This window comes from Silurus meridionalis, chromosome 11 (assembly GCF_014805685.1).
Source record: "Silurus meridionalis isolate SWU-2019-XX chromosome 11, ASM1480568v1, whole genome shotgun sequence".
NCBI classification, from domain to species: Eukaryota; Metazoa; Chordata; class Actinopteri; order Siluriformes; family Siluridae; genus Silurus; species Silurus meridionalis.
Genome location: NC_060894.1, coordinates 3,477,352 through 3,505,000, shown reverse-complemented (window position 1 = coordinate 3,505,000; position 27,649 = coordinate 3,477,352). Strand labels below are relative to the sequence as shown.

The following is a 27,649-nucleotide window of genomic DNA, read 5'->3' as shown; positions in this document are numbered from 1 at the left end:
AGAAACAATCACGCATTTTATTTTACATTTTATTTTTATGATATATCATACAGTCCATGTGGCGATGATACAGAAATAAACAGATTTTAGAATTTAACAGCATTGGTGTAATAGTCTGAGTTTATTAAGATAAAACTGCCTGGCTATGAATAAAAGTAGGGATAAAAATACAATAAGATATATAAAAATTTAAATTTCCACATATATTTATATTCAACCTTAAAAATATTATATTTAAATACAATAAGACCTTTATAGTGTTCACTGTGTGGTACCTGGTGCCTGTTGCTCTCGCGTGCTGTGTGATCCTCCAGTCCTCCTTCTTCCTCATCGTGGACTACAGACGGGGACATATCGTCCTCGCTCACACGGCGAACTCGCTCATAACCCTGCACGCACACACACACACACACACACACACACACACACACACACACACACACACACACACACACAGAAAACTGTATGAACTTTTATGAACACACGTGACTGAAAAACTGGCTTTCTCAGGTCAAAGAGTATAAATGGCAAGATTTAACCCTTAAAATCCACTCTATTGTTCAGATATTAAGCATATTACTTGACAACCACAGTGATTCTAACAAACAGCTTATGTAGATAGATTAGACACACACACACACACACACAAACACACACACACACACACACACACACACACTCACTCACCCTGCGTACTCCCAGGCCCTTGGTACCGTGATGGAGCCAGTAGAGGTACAGCGGTTTCCCTAGCAACAGCACAGGCGCGCATAACAAAGCCACAACCAGAAGAAACACCTGCAGTGACATCTGGTACACACACACACACACAGACAGATATACACCCATTAGTATACACAGTCAGGTCAGTATGCACATACACACTGTGATTTCACACACACACACGCACACACACACACAAGCATGCATGCACTGACCTGTCCGGGGTAAAGGGGTGTGGCCGAGTTGGACTGCATGAGGAACATGCTGATGAAGTGCAGGAGGATGCTGGGAGCTGAGCGAGACTCACACGCTGAGTAACGTAGCCACTTGTAGATGATCAAACACAGCAGATACCCGAAGAGAGACAGCAGAAAGAGCAGCTCAGGCAGGAAGAGCAGGTAGAGCTTAAAGGGTTGACGGAAGTGCCTGTGAAAATACAGAATACATGAAATACTCGTACACACAGGGAGACGGGCATGAGGACCGAGAGACATGCAGACAGACAGACAGACAGAGAGGAATGGAGACACACACAAAGACACAAACAGACACAAACCCACTGACTGTGTTTTTCAGATATAGAGATGCAATTACAGACAGTCATGCTATGAGAGTGACATGCATCAGACAGACACACAAGCTAAAACAAACAGATAGACAGACAGGCAGAGACATTTAGAGAAAGAGACTCACACAGCAGACAAACACAAAGGAAGAATGGCACTAAGACAGACAAGTTGACTAAGTTGACAGACAACAATCAGACACACAGCAGACAGACAGACAGACAGAGACATTTAGAGAAGGAGACACAAACATGAGATAAACAAACACAAACACAAGTCGACAAACAGACCAGGAGGCATATATACAACAGATAGACACAGCAGACAAACAGACAAACAGAGACATTAAAAGAAAGAGACACAAAGCAGACAAAGAAAAAGAAAGGAGGCACTCAGACACACATACAAGTACAAATAAATAAAGAGCAGACACACAAGACTTAGACAGACAGACCGACCGACAGACAGACAGACAGACAGACATTTAAAAGGAGACACAGCAGACAAACACATAGAAAGAAATGACACACTCAGACAGAAAACAAGTTGACTAATAATTAACGAGGCACACAGACAACAGTCAGACTGACAGACATGCAGACAGACAGACAAACAGACAGAGACATTTAGAGAAGGAATCACATACACAGCAGACAAACAAACACAATTACAAGTCGACAAACAGACCAGGAGGCAGACATACAACAGTCAGACACAACAGACAGACAGACAGACACAGACATTTAGAGAATGAGACGCACAGCAGACAAAAAAACACAAAGAAACAAACGAGGCGCTCAGACAGACAGACAGACAAGTTTACTAATAAATAACAAGGCACAAAAACAGACACACAGCAGTCAGACAGACACAGCAGACAGATAGAGAGACAGATCCATATTTCTGCAGTTAAATAAACAAAATATAATCCACAAACAGAAGGTCAATGCCTTTATTGAACGTAGAAGTGGCCGACACACAGCGACTGACTCACAGGTGGTTGAAGACGCTGAGCACCACGCCGAAGCTCATGTGTAAAACGCCGATGATCACCGACATCTTCATCTTATAGGAGTTCAAAAAAGCCAGTCGATTCACTGCCAGGTTCCAAATCTACACACACACACACACACACACACACACCAGTAAAAATCAAAAAGAGAGCACCTTATTACTATAGTTTTAACCCACCATACTTTTGCCTGTTAGTTTGACTAAATCATAGTAATTCCACATGATGCACAGTATGCCACATAAATGTTTATATGTATTAATTTAGACATCATTAAATTTTATGTCATATTTCTTACCGGATCGATGCCCAATGGATAGGGTCCGCTGAAAACTCCAGACACGTTGGGATCGAGCGTCAAGAAAGCATTGGACTGTAAAGTTTCATTTCTATACGACGACAAACGGAGAAAAAAATCGACTTTAGAAGCAGGTACATTTTATTTTATGTGCAAAAAACTGCGTATTTGAGCATTTCTTTAGTACTTTTAGTGTCTTTACAGTAGAACATTGAATTGTACAATGTAATGGTTCAAATTAACACTGTCTGAAACTGACATCGCAATGGAAATCAACTTTATTGAAGAAAGCAAAAAAAACATGGAATTCAATCCACCATGCCTGAACACAGCATCAACAATCTGCGTGAGCGTATTATACAATATAAAGTAGTACTTGTTTTATATAAATCATTATACAAACATCTTCACTTGTTCATTCTGGAACACTGACTACACAGTTCACTGTTTTGAAATGGTAAACGTACATCACTCATTATACAGTATATGGACAAAAGTTTGTGGACACCTGACCAAAAGATTGGTATGTGCATTTTTACAATAACCTCCACTCTACTGAGAAGATGTTCCACTTGGTTTTTGGAGTGTGACTGAGGAGATTTGTGGAGATTTATTCAGCTATATGCGAGTTAGTTAAATCAGGTACTGGTGTAGGTGAGGTGAGGAGGCCTGGGGTGCAGTAAGCGTTCACATTCATCTGTTCAATAGGGTTGGAGCTCTATAGCAGGAGATCTTCCACTCCAAACCCATGTAAAGCATATCTTCATGAGCTGGCTTTGTGCAAAGGGGCATTGTCATGCTGGAACAGGTTTGGGTCTCCTAGATCAATTGGCTAATGGCATGCTACCACTTTCCATAGACAACCTATACAATTGTGTGCCTCCAACTTTGTGGTAACTGTTTGGGAAAGAACCACATATGGTTGGCAAAGTCAAGTGTCCAAATAATTTTGGTTATATAGTGTATTTTATAGTGTTTCTTAGTTGCTTTGGAGCGTAATGAAATGCATCTCCATATCTCCATCGTAAGGGGACTACCTGTACAGTGTGTGTGTGTGTGTGTGTGTGTGTGTGTGTGTGTCTTACGTCCATTCCCGTTCCCTGAACATGGCTTTGATGCTCCAGCTCGAGCCGAAGATGTTGAGCGATTTCGAGAAACAGTCGTTGTAGATGAGTCCCGTGTACAAGGAGAAAAAACCCATCAACAGGATGATATATCGGCCCTCGAAAACCATGTTCCACATCTGCACATGGAAAACAAAAATACTGCTATCTCATTTTTCTTTTCTATTCCGAGCAGGCGCGTGACGCAACCGCCATATTTCAGTGTTGAATTGCTCATGACCTCCAATCAATGAAATCATGATTTAAACAGCAGCCTCACAGCTCCATGAGATCCAGATAAAGCCTGAGCTCAGGTTCCTGTCTGTAGTTTCCCCGTATGTTCATATAGTGACAAGCAACCATTTCCTAGCGTTTCTTTTGCTTCATTAGTTTTAGGTCCCTCATTCTGTCACTGGTTTGTGCCCCAATATTGTGCACTTGTACCCTGTTACTTATAGATTACATTATCTTATACCCTAAAACGTCTGCTTTCTATTTGCAGCTCAAGAACTCAAGAACCATGAGGATTTGGACTGTAATTAATATTAACAGTCAGGACATCAGATTGCATTTAAGCGCACATCACTGAACAACACCTCAACAATGATGGAACTGTAATGAATGGATATTCAGTGCCACCCAGATGAGTATGGTTTCCCTTTTGAGTCTGGTTCCTCACAAGGTTTCTTCCTCATGCCATCTCAAGGGGTTTTTCCTTGCTACTGTCACCACTGGCTCGCTCATTAGGGATAAACTTATAATCATAAAGAACAAACGTATAGGCACTAAACTTATACATTCTTTTATACAGCTTTTTGACTTATTTATCTCCTAAAAGCTGCACAATGTGCATTATTGTCAATTGTCTGCTGTTTCCTACTTTATCAGTTGTTCATGTCATGTTGATCAAAATATATTATACTGGTTTCACTTGAATGGTCTGAACCCCCAAAACATCTCTGTATCAGTTCATGACATAAGTCATTCAATCATTCGTGAAGCTTAAATTTCGATTTTTTTTTTTGTGAATTTCACTTGAATTGATGAATTGCGCAAATGAATCTTAAATGTCACTAATAGTCTTAATAATACTACTAATAAAAAAATAATCCTAATAATTAAATAATTAAATAAACATTATAAAAATAAAAAGATCACATAAACGCTATTCTGAAAAAAGTAGGTTAATTTAGCCTTTTCAGTACAGTTGTAACGGAGTTTCCACCTCTGACCTCATTTCCTGCGTGTCTTCGTTTGTAGCCGTGTTCGTTCAGCACCATCCACAAGGCGAAGACGAACATGACGGCGCCGTGTCCCAGATCTCCGAACATCACAGCGAACAGGAAAGGAAATGTGATGAGAGTGAAGGGTGCTGCGAAGAGAAAGCGTTTTTATATCCAGTGCCTGTCAGAAGGTTGAAAACACAGAATCTTTTACAGTTTTTGAGAGATACACGCATGTTCATTTTTTTCATATGCAACAATCTGGTTAATGTAACAAATACACCAAACAAATATATAAATGTCCACTTTATTTTCATTAAAAAAACTTTCCTTATCATTAATAACAGCTTTACACACACACACACACACACACACACACACACACACACACACACACACACACACAAATTGCTTTATTTTGCTAAATTATGTACCGTAAAACCGGACCATATATAAGCCGCACCCACTGAATTTGACAAAGATTTGTATTTTAAACATAAATAAGCCGCACCTGTCTATAAGCCGCACATAAGCAAACTAATGAACTTTACACAGGCTTTAATGAAAGACAGGGTCTGTTACATGGTGTAACAGGTGAAATATGTTGTGGCTCCTTTAAGAGCAGAGCGGCATTTTGGGAATAACCTGCTGCTGCATTTATCAAATACCGAGATATAAAAAAAAAAAAAGATTTAAAAAAATTTCAAAACACGAGTTTTGGAAACCTGTCTGTGCTTATATGATTTCTGTTGCAACTGGAGTTAGCGAGCTCTCCCTTCACCCAGACTCAACGCGTTACAACGGCTTGTATCTAAACAGTAGCCGACCAAGAAAGTCATTGTTCACTGTCTTCCTCCTTCCTTTTACAATAATTTCTCTCGAGAGTTTATCTTTTAGCATCGTCGTGCGTTAAAAATCACCCGCAGCCGTGCAGCTCAGAACACAGGTGAGGTGCGTTTTTTTCGTTTCCGTTCGGAAATTTCATTGGTCTAATGTTATGGTGTTCAGTTTTTTGGCTTGAAGTTTGTGAAACCGGGAAAAACCCAGGAAAAATCCATAAATAAGCCGCTTCGTTGTTTAAGCCGCGGGGTTCAAAGTGTGGGAAAAAAGTAGCGGCTTAGGCCAAGGCTTAGGCCTAGGTCTCGACTTACGCTATTTTTATAGTTATGATCAGATCATTGTAACGCATCTCCATCGTAACTTGGGGACTACCTGTATACGTATAGATTTTGGTATTGACTAAAACGAAATCATTATGATTCCTACTTGCTTTACCTTTAGGAGTCACAAAATATTCCATAACAAACAATAATATTAACACTTTCACACCAAATCTGTGTTTGCTAGCAGGCATGCAGGCTTAGTCACAGTAGCAACGGAGCATAAAAGCACCGAGTCATCGTTAGCAGCACTCACCTGGACTGACCTCTCTGTAATCTCCGACTCCGTACGCCTCCACGATGCTCTGAAAGCCGCGTGTGACCTTGTTGCTCCTCAGAAGTGTGGGCGGCGTGTCTTTGCTCGGGATACGATTCACGAACGACGGCACGGTGGCGTCTCCTTTCCTCTGTCCACATACGAGGTGATCGATTAGCTCTGATGTTTTATTCAGTAAAAATGCATATTTATCTTCTCTGTTAAACAATAGTACAATATCACTCTATACTGATAGACGTATAGAAGCGAATGTTCATATGCTAATGCTAAAGCAGGCTGAGATAAATCTATATACCAGCAACTTTGATCTATATATCAGACCTACTGGTTCTTTTTGATTAAATCCATACATTATTTTAGGTCATGTTTCAGTTATAGCCTACAAGCTACAATTAGCCGCTACAAAAGCCACACCCTTCTGTTAGTTCAAAGCCAGATTAATGAGCCTCCTGGACCTGGTCTGATCACAAATGATCCAAACCCACACCAGAACACCTGCAATAGAGAATTATGGCTGGGTTTCGTCTCACCGAACCCTCCTCCAGAGCCATTCGCAGGTTGGTCAGGTCGTTAACGGGACACCACACCTCGGCGATGAGGCACTTGTTGGTGACGTCGAAGCTGCACAGGTTGAGGATGTGATAGATGGCCTTCATCTTCTTCACCTGCAGCACCCAGGAGTGCGCTGACTCTGAGGCCTTTTGCAGAACCTGCTTTAGGTAATCTTCAGTCCGGTGGAGCACCTGATATACACACACACACACACACACACACACACACACACACACACACACACACACACACACACACACACATTAGTACTTGTAGTATTATAGTTGTATTATAGTATAATAGCACTAGTTGTTTTAGTTCTATTATTATTATTTTAAAAAGTAATAGCTATTAAATGAATCAAAGTATTAGTACCAATAGTTGTAGTAGTTGTATTATTATTATTAATATTATCATCTGTACAAATAGTGGTAGTATGAATTAAAGTGTAAGTGCTAGTGCTGGTTGTAGTAGTAGTTGTACTATTATTATTAATATTATTATGATTATTCATTTAGATTTATTAGGCAAAGTATTAGTACTTGTATTTGGTGCTGTAATATTTGTATTATTATTACTAATATATATATATATATATATATATATATATATATATAAGTAGTAGCAGTAGTATTAATTGAAGTATTAGTACTGGTTGTATTACTATTATTTTTTATTATAAATAGTAGTAGTCATTACCCGTAGTATTAGTACTAGTACTAGGTCTCGTAGTAGTTGTATGGTTATTGTTGTAATAATTCTGATAATTTTACTAGTTGTAGAAATATTAGTTGTAGTATTAGAAGGACTAATTGTAGTGGCAGTAAAAGAAGTTGTATAATTAGTTATAATTAGTTGTAGCTTTGATAATACATGAGAATTGTTCTTGTAGGATGACGGAAAGATTTTTTTTTTTAAGAATAGTTTGTACATTATTCAGATCTTGAATACGGGTCCTTAAGCTGTCCATTACATCTGCACGTTCCTCGTCGGTCTCTGGGTGGGGATACACGTGGCAGTGATAACTGAAATGTACACACACACAAATTTAGTACAACACAATATTTCAATAATGCAAACTACACTGCTCAGGCAAAACATTTTGGCCATTACATAACATTGCTGCCAAAACAGGCGTGACCTGTTGAGCATTAACAGCATTAACTTCTTCAGCAATTTGAGCTGCAGGAGCTTGTCTGCTGAATCAGACCACCCGGATCAGCCTTCGTTCCCCACCTGCATCAATAAGCCTCGGCCACCCATAAGCCTGTTGCCATCAATAATCAGTGTTTTTTTACTGCTATAATTTCATAATGTTATGCCTGATCTGCGTATGTGTGTAGCATTATTTAAAATCTATCATTAATTTGCACTATAAGCTCCTCCTACTCACCAGTCACAGATCTTCTGCACTTTTTGTCCAATCTGATCGCCCCAGAATGAGATGAGGAAAACCACGTTCTTACTGACCTCACCCTGCAGTAGGAAACAGAAGAAACCAATAACACACTTGGTCTGTGTGTGTGTGTGTGTGTGTGTGTGTGTGTGTTCTCACTCACAGTATCGAGATCAACCAAATGCTCGTCCACCTCGGCATAGCTGAGGATCGTGTAACCTTTACACACCCGCCACAGCATACGCTCAAACGCCTCCATCTTCACCCTCTGGATCAGCCCTGAGATAAACCTAACGCGCACACACACACACACACACACACACACACACACACACACACACACACATAAGAGAGATAATAAATGATGCTTAATTGGTACTCCATTTTTATGTCCTATAACATTTATATACACCATTTCTCCCTTTGTTACCCATAATGCATAGTGCTGTAGATAGTAGGCTAACAAGTGTGACATTATTTGGTTTGATGTTTAAACATTGGTGTTTGGGACGCAGCTGTAAGGAGGAAGTGAAGCTCCATCACCACTCACCCCAGTTTGGCCCCCAGTCTCTGCATACCGGTGCAGCCGGCCACAGACTCAGGCTCTAGAGAGGGGAACTCCTCGTACTGGGGGCCCAGAGCCTCGTGCTAAATACAAACAAATACACACAAAAAACACACAAATACACACACACACACACACACACACACACACACACACACACACACACACACAAAAGCGTGCATCGGTATTAAAGTTAACAATGTGTTGCATTGATTTAAAAAAGTGTGCATCAGATACAAGCTGGCATTTGTATCGCAACGCAACGTTTTTTTAACACATTTTTATGTTACTTTAATCATTTGTGACCGATATTTTCTATGTAGACTGTTTTCTCCTCGCTGAACTGTTTCTCAAGTGCGTTCTCTCAGCACCGCTGCTGCTACGTGAATATGATGTATCGCAACACTACGGAGACCGAGGCGTGTCCTGAGAGTCACATAGAATACAGATTAACATGGCAGAGGTAGAGCTGCATCTTGATAGAGACAAAACAGAAAAAAAAAATGTCTGGTTTCATTTCATTTTTTCTCTTTAGTTTTTTGCACTGCAAAGGCGTGTTTGTGAAAGGGGCCATGTGTTAGAAGTCAGAAGGCATTTAAGTAAATTGATGATTTGCTGTCTGTCTGAACCAAAGAAATGAAGGTGTACCATAATGCATTGCAAAGCATCATATTGTTTCCATTGAATCGTATTGTATCGCTTCTCATCTGTAGCTGCTTCATATGAATCTTTAATGTATCGAATCGTTAGTTATGCAGCAAGATGCGAATCGCATCGGCCTTAGTTATGGAGATGCACATCTTTGATATGAATATGTATGTGTGTGTGTGTGTGTGTGTGTGTGTGTGTGTGTGTGTGTGTGTGGCTCACCCTGGGCGGCTGTGCATGAAGGTGTGTGTGATCTTCAGCATGTGTGTGTACTCGGTGAGCTCAAGAAGGTTTCGCTGGAGTTTCTCCTTGTTCTTGGCTACCTCACTGAGCTCCACCTCCAAACGCTGCAGCTGCTCCTAAACACGCGTGCGCACACACACACACACACACACACACACACACACACACACACACACACACACACACACACACACACACAAACAAACACATCGACTTGTAAAATCTGACAGACAGACAGACAGACAGACAGACAGACAGACAGACAGACAGACAGACAGACAGACAGACAGATAGATAGATAGATAGATAGATAGATAGATAGATAGATAGATAGATAGCTACCATTATCTCTAGCACGTGTTTGGGAACAGGAGCTACAGGACTGACTTCAGGTTCCGGAATAGCAATGTTGGCCTTCTTGATTTCCCTTAAGAGGTACCCTGTTTATATATGCACGTACACACACACACACACACACACACACACAAACACACACACACACACATATATTAATATATTAGCTAAAACAGGTAACACCAGGAACTATGCAAAAAAAATTGATGCAAAACTATTGTATGATATGTGTAGTCATGCTGTGAATGGTCACTAACCCATGTCAATGAAAACCCAGAGAAAACCCAGTGAAAGCCTTCTTACCCAGAATTCTCTCCATCTCTTCACACCTCTTAATCTCGCTGACGAAGCGGCGCTGGAAGGGGCTGATGCTAGGGTTGAGCTGAAATGAGAAATTAGCCATCACCTCACGTCTCAGTCTGGTGCTTCTCGTTCCACTTTAATCAATATCTCACAGACACACCAGGATGACCTCTCCCCCACCGTCATGTGCTAGCGCTCCCCACTAAAACACTCTTACAGCATTCAAAGTATTTCACATTGTACAACTGCTGAATATAATACTTTCATTTATGTCAATAAACACTGAGCTCCTTCAGATACAGAACCTAATCATCGCTCTCAATTGCATCAAACCGGAATGTAACCATGACAACAAAGTAGACATACACATTGTAGACAAAAAGAGTTGGGACACCAGCCATATGTGCTTCCTCACCAAAGTGTTAGCACAAAATTAGAGGCACACAATTGTATAGCATGCTTTTGAATGTCGTAGCATGAAATAGGGCCTAAATGTGGAAAGGGATGTTCAAAAACCACATATGACTCAAACGTTTGTCTATATAGTGGACATTTATGATACATGATCACCTTTGCTATTACACTGCTCAGGGAATTTTTTCCATTTTCGTCACAAAAATGACGAAAATGTTTTCATTCAAACCTACAACAAAGAGAGATAATACGTCTGATCCGTATCCATAGCAACAATCTATCATACATTCATTGTGTAATTAAGATTACCATTAAATTACCACAAATAGAGCTGTAGTCACCATGTTTATTGTCTCTAAACAGCACTTGATTTGACAAAGGGTGCTGTGAATGGCAAGACTATACACAAGTGTAAATTATTGTTAAATGTGAAACTTGACTTCGTGCAGACGTTAAAAGTAAGTGTGGTCTCTTGATGTAATCCTGACAATAGGGTGTCCTATAGAATCATTATACAACAAGGAACAACAAATAATTCCACTTAGAAAAAATATGTGTACTGAGAAACATACATACAATACAAATACATTTTAAAGCAGGCAACAACAGAATATGACAGATAATTTGACAGACAGACAGACAGACAAAAGGGTAGATAGACTGATGAATAAAAAGACAGACAGACAGACAGACAGACAGACAGACAGACAGACAGACAGACAGATAGATAGATAGATAGATAGATAGACTCAAGGGTAGACAGACTGATTGATAAACAGACAGACAGACAGACAGACAGACAGACAGACAGATAGACAGATAGATAGATAGATAGATAGATAGATAGATAGATAGAGAGATAGAGAGATAGATAGACTACAGAATAGACAGACTGATTGATAAATAAAAAGACAGATAGGCAGACAGACAGACAGATAGATAGGCATAAGTAGAGGTACAGGTAAATAGATTGATAAATAGAGAGATGAACAGACAGACAGACAAAAAGGACGAATACACATGGGCGATCAGCGGTCAAGTCATGTCAGTTAAATAAAAAGATGTAGGTATTTTTTGCATTTTGTGACAAAATAAACCTTACACAAACGCGTGCAGTCTGGCAGGCAAATGTATACGTCTACAACAGTGGAAGCAATTGCTAAATATAGATTATTCCCATAGGAAAAATCTATATTCAGTCCTATAGGACCTCTTTTACCAACATCAACATTTAGCTAACTTTTAACACATTCATAGCCAAGCATATATAACTGTTGCTATGGTACAATAGTAAGAGGGTGTAGCCTTGTTCTCTTCATGTTCTTGCCTTTAATTAAAACATGAACACCTTTCTGTTCAGAGAGGGAAACAACAACAACAAAGCCTGGCCTCAAAACAGTATTTGGGATCGTTGCTATGGTTACATCTCGACTGCATTACACATTCAGACGAGCGATTAAACTGGATCCTGATGGAAAAAAAAGATAAAATATATTCGCTTTGAAAATAGGAATCTATGCAAAGATGGACTGATAGCAATGATATATGAGATGCTTATTCACTCTGAATGAAAGTGTGTAAGGACAGGGGAAACTGAGAACACACACACACACACACACACACTGTGACCTACACAGAAACCATAGAAGGGTATTAATCTGTGCCAAAGCACCACAGGCATCCTAGAAAACACAGGCTTTTAAACTAATTTGTGCCACTTTCTACTGATCAATTGATGGGGCACGAACAAACTGGTTGCTTGACAAAATCCCACAATGCAAAACATTCCCACAACAATCCTATGAGTGCAACAATTTGCATAAATTATGCACAAAATTCTAGATCTGAAGATGCATTTGTGTTAAATAAAAAACCCTGGTAGATGAAGGAAGAAGGAAGTTTGCACTCACATCTCGGAACTGGACGAGGCCCATTTCCCCGAGCTCGCTGATGCAGTCGTATGCCGAAGCGGACTGCAGGAAGAGCTGTGCCAGGCACATCTCCTCGCTCCTGAAGCTCGAGCCCATCTTACTGCAGCCAGGGGGATAAGACAGAAAAAACTCGATCGACACCAGAACACGGGTTGCCAGATTGATGCCACGGATTCCTGCAGGGTTGCCAGTTCAGATTCACATTTTAAACTTAGCTCAATCAGTTTAATTTCCAGTTCAATTGAGACTGCTTACAACACTCTTTTGTCATAACAGCAAAGCGTGACACAGATCGAAAATGATTGCACAGGTAGTCCTTGGGATGCGTTACAATGTCACCATCGTAACTTGAAAATATCGTAAGTTGAGACATGGCCTAGCCTACAAGAGTCTTAAAGAATGGTGATCAGTATGGGTAGTACACTGTCATTTGTTAATCATTTTACAATTTACACTACATCATTAAGCAAAACAGAGCAATTTACACTTGGATAAACTTTACAGTATATACGTATCTGGCAGGGGGCGCTAGTTCACAATTGAAGCCGGACACGCTCTGTTTCAGTGTCTGGTGACGCCGAGAGTTTAATAACGTTACAGTTTTTCTCAGTTTAGTTCGGAGCGTTTCTCAGATCAGAAAAGAAATTGTCAAAACTACTTATTCGACCTCCACATCATCTCGTCACTTGTGCACGTCATAATTCTCCGTGCTTTGTTCGAATTGTGAATTCTTTGGTACTTTCATTTAATTGATTGTGTACAAGTGTTTGCTGTTTCCTACATTATCAGTTGTTCATATTTATCAAAATATATTATACTGGTTTTACCTAAATAGTCTCAACCCCCAAAACATCTCAGCATCAGTTCATTGTAAAAGTCATTGAATGCAAAATGGTTAAACCAGTTGTCAGAATGTGTGAAGCTTAAATTTCTATTAATAATAAATGTATATAATAATAATTGATGAATTGTGCAGATCTTGAATGTCACTAATAAAGGCGAGTGTACGGCATCAGATCAACCAATAATCAACCAGTTCTCTAAAACAGGTCAAAGGTGAATCTTGTGAGCCTTCAGTTTAAGAGTGAATACACACAGAGCAAAACACAGAAGTATAAATTCTAAAAAAATGGATGAACAAATAAGAAACAAACGAACATTTGTACAGTAAAGTAAAAGTGTGTATCCTGTTCGGTTTGTTACAATAAATATAAATCAAATATGCAATCATATAAATGAATCTGTGCTGCTGAAATTCATAGATGCCAAACAGAAGGAAGTAAAATTTTGTGCATTTTCATTCACTGAGATCCAAAACATAGTTTATATCAAGAAATCCTGAAACTGTGCAGCATCATACTGACAACACTGAACATTTTGATGATTTTGTTTGTGATCAATGACTAAGAGACTTTTCATTCTGATGTGAATGAGATGTTCATTGACACAAATACTTACTTTTGGATTTTGAGAAAAGTACAGGCTTTTGCAAGGAATCCAATGTGTTGTGCTGTTTGTACACAATGTTTCGAGAAATGCACGTATTGATTTGCAAATATTAAGGATGATTCGAGAAGTGCTCCAAAGCAACTGAGAGAAACTGTAATTTAGTGTTGACATTACACTACATTTTCTCATCGATGCCTCGTTCCTCAAGCAGCCTGGGTTATTTCTGTCTTGTTTCTCCAGAATTACTGTTACCCAAAGTGATGCCAAAGCCTTCCGCTATAAACATGACTAGCCTACTTAATAACCAGATCAAAAAGTTTTTTGTTTTTTTTACAGCTTCGGCCCAGAATGTTACAAAAACGCTCACAGTGAAGACTCTTTGGAGAATCTTTGGCAGAGGTTTTGGCATTACTGTAATTGAGAAGTTTTTATGTACTTCTACTTTTTAAAGTAGTTTATAAATCTGTTAATTTTTACTTAAGTTTGTTTTGTTTACAGTATTGTATTTAACTACATTTTAAATCATATCTGTTACTGAGTAAAAAATAAACACGCTAAACTCAAGACAAGACAGACCCCAGTGATACAGACCAAGCTTAATTTCCAATTCATCTCAAAGGTGTTCAATAGGGTTCAATAGCCAGAGCTTTATAGCTAAAGATCTTCCACTCCAACCCATGTAAAGCAGATCTTCATGGAGCTAGCTTTGTGCACATGGGCATTGTCATGGGTCTCAGTTCAAGTAAAGTGGAGATTTCATTCTAAAGCATCCAAAGACCTAATATACAATTATGTGCCTCTGATTAATAGTTTGTAAAAGAACAACAGCTGCCTGGAAAGTTTTTGTGCATATAGTGTACCATATCTTGTCTTCCCTTAAATGCTAAAAGTTGTGTAGCCTTCGTAGTGTAGCCTTAATATTCAAGGGTGCAAAGCACTAAGTACACCAGAGCTTGCAAAATGAGTTCCTGATGGACTGTAAGGTGTTTTACGCTGCGTGAAAGTGAATCCCTGTGTGTTGTAACAACTGCACTAGAGTGACTTGGCAATGGCTCACATCGTGAGGCATCAGCTGTTCTGGGTGTGTTGGTAAAAACCTGACATGACTGCGTATCGCTGATGGAAACAGATGTCCTGTTTTCTGGCATGTTTTCAGTGGCCTTATTAAAAGCTTCACTCATCACACAGGACACGGAAGTGTCACTCTGACCAACAATTCAATTCTATTTATTTTTATTTGTATTGCGCTTTGAACAATGGACATTGGTCTCAAAGCAGCTTTACACAGATAATGTGATAAGAAAGAAGGAATAAGGTTGTTCTTTTTTAAGTATACGTTTGTCCCTAATTAGTGAGCCAGTGGCCACTGTGGCAAGAAAAAACTCCCTGAGATGGAACCTTGAGAGGAACCACACTCAAGAGGGAACCTCATCCTTGTGTTCGATGTTGTGGGGTACAGTGAGGTGATGAAATGCAAACTGTAGTCCTGAGTCAGTGTAGCAGACTGTTGACATTAAGTACATTTAAAATCCATCCTCAAAGCTCCTTTTGTATTAGTAATAATTTCATGGATCTCCAAGCCGTTGATGTGAAACCATCCCCAGCTACACAGAGTGGCCTCCAAACACCAACAGCCTTCGCATTACGTACATCATGTCCAGTACTCACCATTTTATCAATGGTCTATAGTTCTATAGCACCAAATGTCTGTCTCCATCCTCTGACAAAACTAACTTCAAAAAAGTTTTCTTGATATGGTTGAGAATGAGGTCAAGATGTTCAGCATGATGCTAGAGGATGTTTCAGTCCGAATCGTTAGATCAAACCAAACATTTACATTTATTGCAGATGCACCTATCCAGAGCGACTTACATTTATTTAATTCATTCAACTGAGCAGAAATGGGGTTAAGGGCCTTGCTCAGGGGCCCAGGAGTAGCAGCTTGCTGTGGCTGAGATATGAACTCACAAAAACCCAATGCTTTAACCACTAAGCTCTCCTTAACAGCTTCCTCTCCTGCAGTAGATACAGTTCACCTCCCTACTCATGCCTGCTCATGAGCTCCACCATGGTGTGGCTTTTGTGTTCTTTGCTTTACTTTCCTGAGAACTTCTGGTTCAGAAGAAGTCCCTGTCGAGTTCTCTGAAAAAAAAAAACTGATGGTGCATGGTTTTTTTTTTCATATATTTGCCAACCATGAAGTTTGATCTTCTCAATGAGATCATCCATTGTCATTTTGATGTTAATGATGTCACAGAGATTCAAAAATCCCTTAAATTTTCACCAAATGTTGCCAGTCTGCATTTTTAAACTCTGAGGGTTGATGGGTTTCTTAGAGGCATTTGGCCAAAATAATAAAATCCATACACTTTAAACATGTCTCTGTTGAACTCGTGATACAAAATGTATCAGACAAGTGTATGAACTAGAGATTTTAGGGCAGTAACAATTTAAATATAAAATATTAAAACATATATATATATATATATATATATATATATATATATATATATATATATATATATATATATATAAATAACTATGTTCATATTTTTTTAATATTTATTTTTTAATCCACAAATGCTGAAACGACCCTCATACAATTATCCTTTCTATTGTTTTTTATTATTTAAATGAGTAATTGCAGGTAGAAAAAAATATTTTGGTTCGGTCCAACATTTTCATTATCTTTTAATTGTCTTCTTTTAAAAAAATCTATAAAAAAAAAAAAAGTGAACTTAACTCCGTCCATTCACAGCTTGGCAACTGGGATAAAGGCTTTAAACGTCATCCATTTGGAGTAATTTCTTGAAGTCATACAGCCTCGAAAAGCTCGAGTCCTTATTTATACGTCTGTATTTTTATGGGTTATTATGAAAATACATAAATCTTTAAGTAAATTTCCTTTACTTATTATAAATCTTTTTTTTTTTCACCGATTTATTCAAAAGTCCTGAAGCATTTCAATTCCTATTTAGAAGCAAATAGCAAAGAATATGACAATTAACAAATTTGTTTCATGTTCATTGTTGAATTTATTAATTATTAGTATTAATAATGAATGCATTATTATGTTTAATTATTATAAGAAAAATGGCATATTTATATTTAAAAAAATTAGCTTGAGGAAGCCAAAATAAGACAAAAAGCTAATAATAATGATAAAGTAATAAAGTAATAACGAGGCTTGATCTCTGGGCTGGGGGATTGTAAACCTGCAAATGTGCGCATGCGTAATAAGCATACATTTGAATTGATCTGTCATTAAAATAAAACGTAAAAATAAAAAATAAAAAAGTTCCTGCACCAAACATTACTAACTATTTGGGTTGATGGAAACTGGTTGTTATGTCTGTTAAATTAGAAATGACAGAAATACCAAATAAAAGAAAATCACAGTCATAATAATAATAATAATAATAATAATAATAATAATAATAATAATAATAATGAGCACCAGGGTGTGTCTAATGACCAGGAGCTCAAACAGGAACATCATTATGGTACCATGGTGCAGGGTTCGAGCCTGAAGGAAGCTGAAAAAGCTCCGCATCAGCATGCGGCCTGAACGAAAGCCGCTGCAGTGTCTTACCTTCTCCAGAGCTGCGCTCATGAATCCATGGAGCTCTGTGTCTTTAATTTCAGCCTCGCCATGGAAGAGAGAGAAACAAGAAGAGCGACAGGAGATCAACCAGCAGCAAAGCCTGAGCTTTCAGCAAACCGACAAGGAAGGATGAGGATCAGAAGATGCTGGAGGATGCTGAAGGTTTAAAACGGGGCGCGATGGAGAATCTCCCTCCTGTAAAGAGCTGGAGCGCGACAGCTCTCTGACGGGTTGCCAGATACACCACGAAGAAACCCTTGTTTTCTTTTCCTTCTTTTCTGTAGACTCTATAGTCTCGGTGTTCAACCTGGTGTTAGTCGCGCATGCGCAACTTTTAAAACGCAGAAGAAAGTAAAAATTAGGTTTTTAATGATCACATTTAAACTATGACACAGTTTTGTCATATATACTCTATTGTTTAGAACTGGGGACAGAGCACAGGGTCAGCCATGATACAGCACTCCTAGAGAACAGAGGTTTAAGGGCCATGCTTAAGGGCCCAACAGTAGCAACTCTGATGTCATAGGGCTTGAACCCAAAACATTTTGATTTGGTAACCCAGAGTTGTGTTCAGAGTTACTACATTCCCAAATGTACATATCTCATACCCCAGAGCACAGAGTCACCCATGAAACATCGCAGCTGGAGCAAATCTCTCAGTCGAGTTAAACATGTTCCTGAGGTTCCAGTGACCACAGCTCCTGCCTCTCAGCTGGGGGTGATTTCTCATCAAGCCTTGGGTGGTTCCATGAAATTCCGGAGTAAGAACGGGAGCTTTGAGGATGGATTTGGACTGTAGTTAATGTCAACAATCTGCTACACTGACTCAGGACTACAGTTTGCTTCTGATCACCATCACTGCACCCCACAACATCGTTTATCTGTAATAAATGGACATTTGGTGCCACCCAGATGAGGATGGGTTCCCTCTTGAGTCTGGTTCCTCTCAAGGTTTCTTCCTTATGCCATCTCAGGGAGTTTTTCCTTGCCACAGTCACCACCGGTTCGCTCATCAGGGACAAACTTACACTTATAAAGAACATCTTTATTTATTATCACCAGATTATCTGTGTAAAGCTGCTTTGAGACAATGTTCATTGTTAAAAGCGCTATACAAATAAATGAATTGAATTGAATTAAAATTACTGGGCAACTCAAGAATCATGAGGATGGATTTGGACTGTAATTAATATAAACCGTCTGCTACAATGGATCAGGACTGCAATTTAGTTCTGCATTTAAACGCCCATGACTGAACAGTACGTCTTAGCAATGATGGAACTGTAATATATGGACTTTTGTTGCCACAAAGATGAGGATGGAGTTTTTCCTTGCCACAGTCACCACTAGCTCGCTCATTAGAGATAAAACTTATAGAGACTAAACATATAAATTCACATTTTATAACCCTTTTTATGTCTTTAAATCTGCTTTGGGACGATGCCCATTGTTAAAGGTGCCATACAAATTAAACTGAGCTGAATTGAATTAAATTATATGGTTCAGAAATATTGGAATAAAAAACTCAACTTCTGTGACATCTTTAGAAATGCAGACTTTGTGGTCTTGACATTTACATTTTGCTGAATTTTAAAACTACCTTGTTTTCTATTCCAACTCTATCTCTCCCTCTGTGTTTCTTTCTTTTATCCACACTGTTAACACAATTGTGTATAAGTGAATAGCCTGAGAACACAATGAAAGCGTTAACAGATAAATTCAAATTGTAGCCAGGAAGGAACTGACTGCGTGGTCTTCATGAGTTTTAATGTAATCGCAGGAGAATCGCTGCACCATCGACTCCGAGGCGTCCTGACATTCTTCCTGTTCTCTGGATTGTCTGCAGTCCTGCGGGAAATTAAGCTCACAAAAACAAAAACAAACAAAAATGACACAACACAGTATACAAATCGGTGGTACAAATAGATGCTCTGCCACAGTTTGTCTACAGTTTAATACACCAAATCTTCCAAATGTGTTACAAAATAGTTTTTGTTAAAAAAAAACATATCTTTGGTCATTTTCACATATTTTCTTATGAATATATATAACAATAAAAGAATATTGTGGTTTAAATAAAGAGAAACAGCTGACCTGTATGTGGTACTTTTTACATCTGGCTGTAATTATAATTTCTAAAAATTCCAAAACTATTATTTAAACATCTGTTTGTATCAGTGCATTGTTAATGTGTCATCTGGTACCTGGGCCTTCAGTGGGGACGTACCCGACTTAATCCACCTCTTAATACCAACACAATCACGTCGCGGTTATAGAAACCATCAATACAATACAAAAACACAATATAACAACACGTGGCATTACAGAGAGAGAGAGTTATTTCACACATGAAGGGGTGAAGACCATTTTACTAAAGCAAGAAACCCAGTTAAGACTCCAAACCTCTACGCTACCATCAAAACTGTGCCACCTACATCATCTGGAGCAGTTCAGAATCAATATTTGTCTAATAACATGACAAAAGACATAAAAATTAAACAAAATACAACCTATTCACCAGACAAGCCCTGGTATCGCCAAGCTGCCACTCCTGGGCCCTTGAGCAAGGCCCTTAACCCTCTGTGCTCCAGCGGCGCCGTATCATGGCCAACCATGCGCTCTGACTCCAGCTTCTAAGCAAGCTGGAATATGCGCAGAACAAATTTCACTGTGCTGTAATGTATATGTAACAAATAAATGCTCTTCTTCTTCTTCTTCTTCTTTACATCACTTTTAAGGTCTAGCGGATTTAATTACAATCTGGCAACCCGAGCACCTCTGAATATATATTCTGGGCTGTATTGTCCCAGAGGACGCCATCTGCCTGTCCCTTTGTCTGAAAGGGTGTAAACTTAGACATTTCATGTTTTTGGATTGAAAATACATTATAATGACACAATAAAGCTTTGATGCTTTATTCACAAAAATATTCACGATTAAAAATCCAAGAAAAGATTAGATGAAAATCAAGTCAAGATATAAATGTAATGGAACGCATACTGTGTACTGGGTGTGGCCTAATATGCTAATAGGAATGTAATTGTAATTGTGATTGACATCACTCACATCAGACAAGCCTCCAGTTCAGGAGAGTGTGTGTGTGTTGTAAAGATAAAATGTTTGGGTTTTGGTTTTACAAGACAATAATTATTGAAGTAATGAGTTAAAGCTACTGTTACAACCTGAAATTAATTATTTTACTATGAAAACTCTGTTCCGATGTGGTTTATTTCTCTTCTCTTTATTTCTCACATTTTATTATTCATTAAAAATACACTGTATCTACAATATGTGGGATTTTACCTTTACTTGAACTAGGAGACCCAAACCTGTTCCAGCATGACAATACCACCCTTGTGCACAAATCCAGCTCCATGAAGATCTGCTTGGGTTGGAGAGGAAGTTCATGAGGACCTCCTATAGAGCACCTACCTCAACCCTACTGAAAACCTTTGGGATGAATGTGAATGCTGACTGCACCCCAGGCCTTCTCACCCGCATCTACATCAACTTTACTAACACCCTTGTTAGCATGAATTTTCACAAGCGCACTTCAAAATCTAGAACATCTTCCAAGAAGAGTGAAGATTACCAAAACAGCAAATAGGGAGTAAATGTGGAATTGGATTTTCAGAAAGCACATACCAATCTTCTGGTCAGGTGTCCACAAACAGATTCACCTTGGTCTTGGGCAACCTGCTGCATTAAAAATAGGCTTGGTCTCAAGTTAGTAATTGAAGAATTTGCAGTTTGGTGTATTCTGTATATGAAACTTTACTGTAATGGATTTGGTTTCCTCTTCGTTTCTCAGTTTTATTTCTCCCCAAGCTTGACTTGCCTTCATCTTGGTGTTGGACAGGACAATTCTATCCTGACTACAACCTTACCTTTATGTACTGTTATATAACATCACAATTATCGTTCTTGTGTTGAATGTCTGTGAAACAAATAATTCCCTGTAAACATTTACAATCAGCAGTTACTTCCTCTTGAAATTAGTCATACATAACTAAATACTTTCTGTAGACCAAAAAAGTCGTTATAGTTCTGTACAGACAGACAGACAGACAGACAGACAGTGTGAGAAAGGAACAGTGGTGTATAAATGCGAGCAGGTCAGTTACGGCTAGAATAAATAATGGAAGAATCTCCTGACTCGAACTCGCCACTACACCCGTAGCTTTATTTACGCAATTTTATTACTTTTTTTTAACTAGTTGAAAAGAAGGTTTTGGGTTCATGCTAATTGTAATAGATATCAATCGGTGTTTGACTCACAATGATCTCATTCATAAAACAGAGCAGTTGAGGGTAAAGCCATTGCTCAAGGCCACAGCAGGGGCAGCATAGTGATGGTGGTATTTGAACTCACAACGTTCTGATCAGAAGTCTAGAATTTTAAACACTGAGCTGCCCATTTCCCCTATAGGAAGAAACACAGAGGTGGAAAAGTCTGATGTCCCAATACATTCGTCCATATAGTGTAGTTTAGAATAATTTAAAATTATAAGTTATTCAGAAAAAGCAATAGAATATTTGTCTTTTCATTAGTGGTTTTATTCAAGAACTGATCTGAAATAGAATTTTTTCCACACCTACATTTATTTGAAAACGTAAACATTGAGTCTGTGATTATTATTGGAAAAAATAAATAAAATAAAAAAAAGCACACACATTCTAAAATATTAAAAAGTTAATAATATTTATTCGTTGTTGTATGTTTGACTGCCTGCAGCCAACCAGATCCATCAAGTGTAAAAGAATCCCTCAAAAAAAAAAAAACACCTGAGCATCAGCGAAGACTCTGCGCCAGCCTGTTCAGCTCCTGGGAGAGAGCCGTAACCGTGCCCGTGATCTTCTGCTTGTCTCGGTCCTGGAGCCGTCCACCACAGCGCTGGGCGAACTTGTCCGGGTGCCAGAGAGCCTGCTGGCGGCGCAGAAACTTCCGGAAAGCGTCTGTGTCTGTTCGATCGACACCGTGCAGGATGACCGCGATCATGTCGTTCACGGAGCCGCGTGGTGCAGGCCAGGGGATGTCCTCGTATCCCAGGACTCCTGCGGAGGAGGAGCTGACGAAGACGGCGTCGCAGCGTTCCTCGTAGCGCCTCTTCTTCCTCGTCTGGGTCTCGTCTTTTTTACGCGAGGCACGCTCGAGGTATTCCTGGTGCTCCTTCTCCAGCCGGGCGTGCAGCTCTCTGCGCTGCCTCTCCTCCTCTTCCTCGTTTTTCTCCTCCTTTTTCCGCCTTCCCTTCCTGTCTGCAGTCGCTCTGGCCTGCCGCTTGGTCTCGTACTCGCTCCTGATTCGGTCAGCCCAGTCAGCAAAGTCTGCCTCGTCTTCATCGTATCTCAGGAAGTCTGGAAATACACAGAAAATGTGAAAAAAGCACGGAGAGATATTCAACTCCCAAGATTCTAAATTATATCTGCTTCAATATCATATGAGGGAAAAATGTTAAAAAATTATTTTTAAAAAATTGCCCTGTGAGTTTTTAACAAACCCTGATTTTAGTGCGCAGACCTGGGAGTGAGGCACATCCCTGTATAAACATGTGTCATTTCATTAAACATTTAACAGTTTCTCTCGGTTGCTATGGAGCAGTTCTTGAATTGTTCATAATATTCGCAAAGTGGATTACAGTGACTGAAGGCTGAATGTCTTCTGTGTGGCATCTTTGAATCTCAACAGCACAAATGTTCACATTACTGCATGTGGGATATTAATTGCAAGAGACCAGACAGGATTCACACTTTTACTGCACTGTATTAGTGTTCATACGTTTCTTTGTTGTTCATTCGTTTTCAGAAATTGTACTTCTGCGTTTTTCTCTGTCTGTCCGTTCACTCGCCTTCATTAGACGTTCAAGATTCATTTGCCCAATTCATCAATTCGAGACAAAATGACAAAAACTATAATTTAATATACATTTTATTATTACTATTTAAATATTATAACGATTTAAGCTCGACTATAAAAATGACAACTGGTTTGACAATTTTGCCTTCAATGAACTGATGCCTAGATGTTTTGGTGAGAACCGGTATCATATATTTTGATCGACATGATAAATAATTGATAATTTTTCACAATCAATTACAAAATTGATCATTAATTATAAATTAATAAAATGCCGCAGTCTCATGTGTAAAAACAAACAGCGTGTGGTGTCAGTGGTTCGCCTCTAGAGGCCGCTCTCCTACAGTGAGAGGACCGAAAGCCGGAAAAACAGTAAATGTAATTCGTTATTGTACTTACGTAGTTTTTTCGGGTATCTGTAGTTTACTGGATTACTGTATTTCCATTTAGGGAGACTTTTACTTTAACTTCAATACATTACAAAGTCAAATCGGTTGAGGTTGAACAAGACGTTTTGAAAATTTCAATTCCGATCTGAGAAATGTTTCAAAGCAACTGGGAAAATTATAATAGCCAACTCAAATGCTAAAAATAAATAAAAATAAATAAAAATTCACTATTCTCCAGAATTCTACACACCATGAAGGCAGCAATTTTCAATGCTCTGATCATGGGATGTCACAACATAAAATGTGATTTCTACAATCTTACCCTCATCATACTGCCCGAATGTTTCAAAAAACTCGTCCTGGCATTCGCCCAGCAGCTTCTCCCTCCACTCCTGCTCAGGATCAGACCTCCGAGCAAAATTGCTCGGTCTCCATTTCTGTACAGACACACACAAATACATGTAAATATAGTGCTTCACTGGTTTTATTTCCATCTCAAAAGTTTGTGGACACCCAACCATAAAATTGGAAATGCTATTTAATCATCGCATTCGGCCCCCATTTGCTCTGATAATAAGCTCCACTCCTCGGGAATAATCTTCTACTCAGCCACAAGGGTGTTGGTACAGTCAGGTACTGATATAAGTGATTTGAGGAGGCCTGAGGTTTAGCCAGTGTTTATATTAATCTCAAATGTGTCCAACAGGGTTGGAGCTCAATAGCAGGAGACCTTATACTTTGTGCACTAGGGTCTCCTAGTTCAAGTAAAAGGAACATTTTATACTACAACATCCACAGATTTCTGGCGTTCCAATACTTTCGCTCATACAGTTTTTTTTTTAGAAACAGTTATGAGCTGAAAAGATAAACGATGTGTGTTAAATCATGCTGGTTTTATGAAATACCAGACCGAGAGACCAGTAAACTCTTTGTTGTGACCGGATCGTGTCGTACCTGTTCGAAGCTCAGGCCTTGAAGCAGTTCATGAGGAGTGACTCCGGCATTGTTGCGTACACTCAGTGCAGCGGGACAGTGTTTACGCAAAGGAACCACCAGATCGTCGTAGTCTGTAATAAACCAAAAAAAACATGAAATTCGGTTTAAAGTCTGCACCATATAACAAGACGATGAGCCGAAGCGAACGTTCAAGCTCTGTAAGGGTTATTTAAAAGCAAACAGTCATCTGGAGTGATATTCAATTTCAATTATTCAAATATTGAATTTCAGCTCAACGCTGAGAAACGAACTATAAACTTTCCCTTTCACTCTCACAGATACTCTTCTATCACAAATCACTCCTGTCACTCTTCTCCACCCACTCCACCCTGCCTGCACTCTTTTCTTCACATCTCTAACACACTTTACTTTGCACTGTTGACCACAGGTACCTGAACTCCTCCACCTTCTCCACCTCTTCTCCCTGCAACCGCACCACTCCACTGCCCTCCCTCTCATTCATTACTCCTACTGACTTTCATTCCCCTTCTCTCCAGCGCACCTCCACCTCTCAAGGCTCCTCTCATTTACATTTACATTTGCGGCATTTGGCAGACGCCCTTATCCAGAGCGACTTACAACTGAGCAGGGGAGGGTTTTTTTTTTTAGGGCTTTTTGCTCAAGGGCCCAGCAGTGGCAGCTTGGTGGTGGTGGTGGGATTTGAACCTGTGATCTTCTGATCCAAAGCCCAATGCCTTAACCACTGAGCTACCACCTCCCGCTTCTCCACCTGCTTCCTACTCTCACCACAAATCACAATATAATCCGCAAACATCATAGTCCAGGGAGACTCCTGTCTGACCTCGTCCGTCAACCTGTCCATCACCACTGCAAACAGGAAAGGGTTCAGGGCCGATCCTTGATGCAGTCCAACCTCCACCTTGAACCAGTCTGTCGTTCCTACTCCACACGTCACTGCTGTCACACTGTCCTCATACATGTCCTGCACCACCCTCACATACTTCTCTGACACACCAGACTTCCTCATACAATACCACAACTCCTCTCTCCACTCTGTCGTACGCTTTCTCTAAATCCACAAACACACAATGCAACTCCTTCTGACCTTCTCTAAACTTCTTCATCAACATTCTCAAAGCAAATATTGCGTCCGTGGTGCTCTTCCTCGGCATGAAACCACACTGCTGCTCACAGATGGTCACCTCTTCTCTCAGCCTGGCTTCCACTACTCTTTCCCATAACTTCATGGTGTTACTAATCATCTTAATTCCCCTGTAGTTACTGCAGGTCTGCACATCTCCCTTATTCTTAAAGATCAGTACCAGCACACTCCTTCTCCATTCCTCAGGCATCTTCTCACCTTCCAAAATCTTATTAAACAACCTGGTTATAAACTTCACTTCCATCTCTCCTAAACCTCTCTCATCATCTCTTCGAAATCTTCCCATCACTAATATAAAGCGAATTCAATGCCTGTGCAACCAAAGCAGTGACGTCATAGGGTGTTGTAGTACAAGCTCGAGCTACTTCAATTCAATTCAATTAATTTTTATTTGTATAGCGCTTTTAACAATGAACATTGTCTCAAATCAGCTTTACACAGATAATCCATCTTACTTTCAATCCATACTTCCCCCTGAACAAATTCTAAACAGCCCTCTGGGTCTCAGTTCACCTGCTTTGCCGTGTTTCAGGGCTCTCTTGGCGGCCAGGTGCAGCGGCGTGTCCCCGTTCCGGTCCTTGTGCAGCGGATCAGCTCCGTGCTTTAACAGCAGCCTGAGCAGCGCGTCGTCCCCGTGAGAGCAGACCACATGCAGCACTCCTCTCCTCCTCTTCCCCTGAGCGAAATTCACCTCCACATCTCTGTGTTTCCGCAGATACGACTTCAGTTTCAGCAGACTTCCTTCTTCCACATAACGCCAAACCTTCTTCTGCTTCCGGGACGCCATCTTGTATTTCTCATGAAAGTATCCACAATTGCTCGATAGCTAACACATCGTTAAATAAATTACAAAGGAGGTATTTTTCGAGGTATGAGGTATTTTCCGAGGTAAGAGCTACTGGAAAATAGTTGTCTTATGACGTCACAAACCCTCCACTAACCATACATAGGCAACACTTTTCTGTACGGCTGCGAAATAGTTCCGGCGTCTTTCAAGTACACACAAATTCGTTCCGGGCGAATAGTTCCGGCTGTAATTTTTCTTTGTACCAGTAGAGGTCGTGCTTCACTGAGGTTGCTTCCAGACAACAATTCCATCCTTTCTCCATTCATTCATTTTTTTGTTCGTTTATCCATTTATTCATTCATTTTTTTCCCCCTCAGATACTATTAAGTCTTAATTAGAGTATTAATATCCAGAGCTGCCTGGTCGATGTGAAAGTCTACCTCTAGTAATATCTTTATTTATGGCACGATGCATACAAACAGAACAATGTTACTCCTGGAAAGTAAAAAAAGAATCATAATAAATCATAATCACAAAAATCAAACTGACACTTATTCAATTCATTCTTTCATTATCAGCTTATCATTAACAGCTTCGTCCTGGTGGAAGATGGATGGATGGATGGATGGAAGGAGGGAAGAGAAAAAGAAAGAAAGAATGGTGCTATATACTTGTCGAATAT

General features: G+C 39.5%; 2 protein-coding genes across 2 annotated transcripts in view; both read right to left on the bottom strand.

The window, feature by feature from the left end:
• atp6v0a2a (ATPase H+ transporting V0 subunit a2a) overlaps positions 1–9,879 on the bottom strand; it is a 14,114-nt gene extending 4,235 nt beyond the window's left edge. The window contains exons 1-14 of the mRNA XM_046861939.1: positions 9,743–9,879; positions 8,858–8,955; positions 8,471–8,597; positions 8,305–8,387; positions 7,843–7,936; positions 6,890–7,102; positions 6,339–6,489; positions 4,932–5,071; positions 3,682–3,839; positions 2,597–2,687; positions 2,281–2,399; positions 936–1,146; positions 688–807; positions 276–389 (exon numbers count right to left, since the gene is read on the bottom strand). Of these exons, the coding sequence (XP_046717895.1) occupies positions 276–389; positions 688–807; positions 936–1,146; positions 2,281–2,399; positions 2,597–2,687; positions 3,682–3,839; positions 4,932–5,071; positions 6,339–6,489; positions 6,890–7,102; positions 7,843–7,936; positions 8,305–8,387; positions 8,471–8,597; positions 8,858–8,883 (1,647 nt within the window). The 5' untranslated portion in view covers positions 8,884–8,955; positions 9,743–9,879. The remainder of the gene's footprint in view (positions 1–275; positions 390–687; positions 808–935; positions 1,147–2,280; positions 2,400–2,596; positions 2,688–3,681; positions 3,840–4,931; positions 5,072–6,338; positions 6,490–6,889; positions 7,103–7,842; positions 7,937–8,304; positions 8,388–8,470; positions 8,598–8,857; positions 8,956–9,742) is intronic.
• A 12,624-nt stretch (positions 9,880–22,503) lies between these two features.
• nfkbil1 (nuclear factor of kappa light polypeptide gene enhancer in B-cells inhibitor-like 1) lies at positions 22,504–27,207 on the bottom strand. Its single transcript, XM_046861426.1, has 4 exons — positions 26,694–27,207; positions 25,016–25,128; positions 24,384–24,498; positions 22,504–23,173 (listed from the first exon to the last, which is right to left on the bottom strand). Exons 1-4 carry the CDS (start codon positions 26,965–26,967, stop codon positions 22,611–22,613), a joined length of 1,065 nt encoding a protein of 354 aa, XP_046717382.1. The 5' UTR covers positions 26,968–27,207; the 3' UTR covers positions 22,504–22,610.
• Between the last annotated feature and the right edge of the window lie 442 nt (positions 27,208–27,649).

Excerpts from the sequence above, each read along its gene's own strand:
- nfkbil1 (XM_046861426.1), bottom strand. The coding sequence starts at position 26,967 with ATGGCGTCCCGGAAGCAGAAGAAGGTTTGGCGTTATGTGGAAGAAGGA. Across the intron at positions 24,499-25,015 it reads AAGGCCTGAGCTTCGAACAG|AAATGGAGACCGAGCAATTT; the intron begins GTACGACACGAT and ends GTGTCTGTACAG. Across the intron at positions 23,174-24,383 it reads ATTCGGGCAGTATGATGAGG|ACTTCCTGAGATACGATGAA; the intron begins GTAAGATTGTAG and ends GTGTATTTCCAG.